Source organism: Lolium perenne, chromosome 2 (assembly GCF_019359855.2).
Source record: "Lolium perenne isolate Kyuss_39 chromosome 2, Kyuss_2.0, whole genome shotgun sequence".
Lineage (NCBI taxonomy): Eukaryota > Viridiplantae > Streptophyta > Magnoliopsida > Poales > Poaceae > Lolium > Lolium perenne.
In genome coordinates this window covers 42011392-42014683 of record NC_067245.2, presented here as the reverse complement: position 1 = coordinate 42014683, position 3292 = coordinate 42011392, and the positions used below count along the sequence as shown (strand labels likewise).

General features: G+C 44.5%; 1 protein-coding gene across 1 annotated transcript; it reads left to right on the top strand.

Annotated features, from left to right (window-relative positions):
• Positions 1-954: 954 nt before the first annotated feature.
• Positions 955-3089, top strand: LOC127331922 (uncharacterized). The gene is made up of 2 exons (XM_051358158.2): positions 955-1068; positions 1983-3089. Exon 2 carries the CDS (start codon positions 2032-2034, stop codon positions 2842-2844), a length of 813 nt encoding a protein of 270 aa, XP_051214118.1. The 5' UTR covers positions 955-1068; positions 1983-2031; the 3' UTR covers positions 2845-3089.
• The last annotated feature ends 203 nt before the right edge of the window (positions 3090-3292 follow it).

Genomic DNA, 3292 nt, shown 5'->3' with positions numbered 1-3292 from the left:
TAGGGTTGACGGAATCCTGCAAGCTGACACGAGACATCGGTTCACAGACAAGCGGGGAGAGCGATTTACCCAGGTTCGGGGCCCTCGATGAGGTAAAACCCTTACGTCCTGCCTGTCTGTTCTTGATTATGATGATAATGGGTTACAATGGGGTGCCGAATAGTTCGGCTGAGATCTCGTCGAGATGGCTATTGCTAAGGTGACCTAGATCTAAGCTTTTGTTGGCTAAGATTGCTAAGATTGATCGTGTGTCTCGGCAGCCCCTCTCCTGGCCTTTATATAGGAGGCCAGGTCTCAAGAGGTCTCACCGAGTATGACTATGTTTACAGTAGATTTAGATCCAATCTTTACTTGTTCGATCGCTTCCTTGTCTTGCCCGTCAAGGAACCTTCTGGTGCACCGCCCTAGTGGCCCATCTTGTCTTCAGGTGTTTTCATGGGCCTCCAATTAGTTGGTACAGGATAGGGTAATGTCGGTTACCCGAAGGGTAGTGCCCACGTCATCGGTGGCTGCGTTGTGCGGACAATGGAACTCCGCGCTTATGTGGTTTTTCGGCTTGGTTTATCTTATAAATAGGGCAATATGTGGGTTTCTTTAACCGTTGTCCCTTCTAAACTAGACCATTTTGTGCATAACACTCTTTCTATCTACTCAAGCTACTCGAGGGGCACATATCGACTACCTTAAACTCACGAAAAGAGAACTCTACATCATTTGACTTCAATAAAAATTTATAGAATGGACGTACTAGATGCGTTTTACCTCTAGATACATACATATATCTAGATAAAGTTGAGTCAATTAATTTGGATCAGACGAAAGTAGTTGTTTATAGAGAGAGATGAAGGTTATATTGAAATAATCCTGGATGGTCGGATGTTGATCCGATGGCTTAAAAAAAATCGTTATTTATCAGTCAGACATGTAATCCGACTTTGTTTCCGACTCTCCCCGTTTGAATCCCGTTTTGGCAACGCAGTGCCGGGGTCCTCATCAAAATCCAGACGGCGGCCGGCCTTTCTTCTTCCCGGCGATCCTCGGGCCTCGGGCTCCGCCGCGACCCCATCGGTAAGCGATCTTCTTCCCATCCTCTACATTATCCTCTCAGTTCCGTTCCAACTGCTGCGCCCCCGACTCGGTCGTCGTGAAACCCTACCTAGGCCACGGAAACGAGGGATTCGCCGGCTTCCGGTGGTCCATTCGGAGCCGCCTGGCCGTAGATGGGCGGCCTATTCGGTTGGGGTGGTTATGGGTTAATTCCTGGTCTAGCTTGGGGCTTGGCTGGTTAACTTGTCCGGGTTATTTTGTTCTGCGACAGATCTAATTTGGTGTACAATATTAATCGAGTTAGTTTGTATCTGTAATGAATGAATGTAGTGGAACCTCTGGTTTTAGATACAATTCGCTTCGATATGTGCTAAATTCTGTCAACCATTATCAAGAGGTGATTCCTCTAGGCTAGGTGATATATTGGTTGTTTGCAGTTGCGGGTTGATGATTATGTTGTGTACTTCAACAGGGATGCTCTACTACGGTCTACAGGTTCTTTTCATAAAAGAACCCTTTTGGAAGTGTTGCATTTTCTATACATGAAAAGCACTCAGATGGCTAATAAGTTCTCTTGAATTGCCGTGGTGTTGCTTGAGCTTCATACACCATCTTAGGTTTTATTACATTAGTTAGTCAGAAGAAAACAATTTCTGCTACAGTTTTTGAATTTATATGTGAGAAGGCTTGCCTGTTTGCGATTTGGTGTTGGATTTGCTTACTTTTAAGCAGTATTGTTTCTGATTCTCTGATACTGTCTTGCCTACAATTTCGTAGCTCTAGAAATCTGTATTTTGTGCCTATCATTGATAATGACATAGTACTATCTCGGAATTTCCTTATGTTTGTCAGAACTTCATTGTCTTTTCTCTATGAAATAACCTCATTGCATCATGAATTTCATGACTAAACAATATACTTTGATTTCCTTACAGGATACTGAAATTGGTTGGTAAGTTTATTCTTGTGAGCGAGCGAATCAAGATGTCTGGAAATGATTACAAGTCTCGACTTGCAGCTGAGCGAATGAAGGCACATGCCTTATTAGTTGCAAAGGGATTGAGCAGGATTCAAGCTGAACGCGCAGCCGCAGCTGCTGCCCGCAATGTCAATGCCTATGGGCAGAAGGAAGAGGGGCCAAGCCACTGGCAGGAGAGGAAGGAAGCCAAGAGACAGATGTATCTAGGGAGTACAGAGAAGCCTCCAATACTGGGTGTGAAACCAAAAGCTTCACCAACCTCTTCTGGTGGCGCATATTCCCAATGCCAGAAGTGTTTCCAGCTTCGGCATTGGACATACGAGTGCAAGAACGATCATACCTACATATCGCGGCCTTCAAGGACACAGCAGATTAAGAACCCCAAGTTGAAGAAGACAACCTTGTTAGATTCCTGTCAATTTGTGAATCCTGATCTTGAGAAGGAGAGGGAAGAGGAGAGGAGGCTGCTGAAAGAAAAGATCGAGAAGGGAAAGTCTGAAAGAAGGGAGGCAAAACGTAGGAGAAAACACCTTTCGCGGAGTGGTTCAGATCACAATAGCAGTGAGGCTTCGGTGTTCAACTCCGACACTGAATCATCAGCTACCAGTTCTGAATATTCTTCTGAAAGAGGCAGTTCAAGTTGCAGCTCCTCAGACTCGGAGGATAAGAAGCGGAGACATAAAAGGAAGCTGAAGAAGAGACGGCACAGAAGGAGCAGCACATCATCAGGGTCATCTGACTCTGAATCCACTTCAGATTCTGATTCTGATGACAAGGGCGGCCGGAGGAAGAGCAGAAGGCGAGGCAACAAGCACTGAGTCTGATGAACCAGGCACCACAGAAGGAAATGAGGAAGCCAAATATGCCATCTCATTTCATCGCACATTTGACATATTATTTCCCGGGAGTACTGTTGTTTCCCTGTATAGGGAGTGCTTGAAGCTCTAGATATTTCCTATTCGATGATCTCTATGAGAACATCGAATCATGTATCCATATTCATCTGTAAACTTCTACATTTAGTATATCTTCCTGAAAGCTTTATGTGATCGGCCTTGACTCATCATGTTGGGTATTCTTGTTATATCTTGGAGACCTGTATTCTTATTTTCTATGATAAATGACATCATTTGAGAGGTTATTTAATGGTAGCCTTGCATCTCCTGCAGGATGACAGATGATCGGTGTGACAGTTTGACTTGACAAGCTGCTGGATGCAATTGGCCAAGAAAAAGTTCAAATGATCCAGTTGTACCTGAGCTGTTT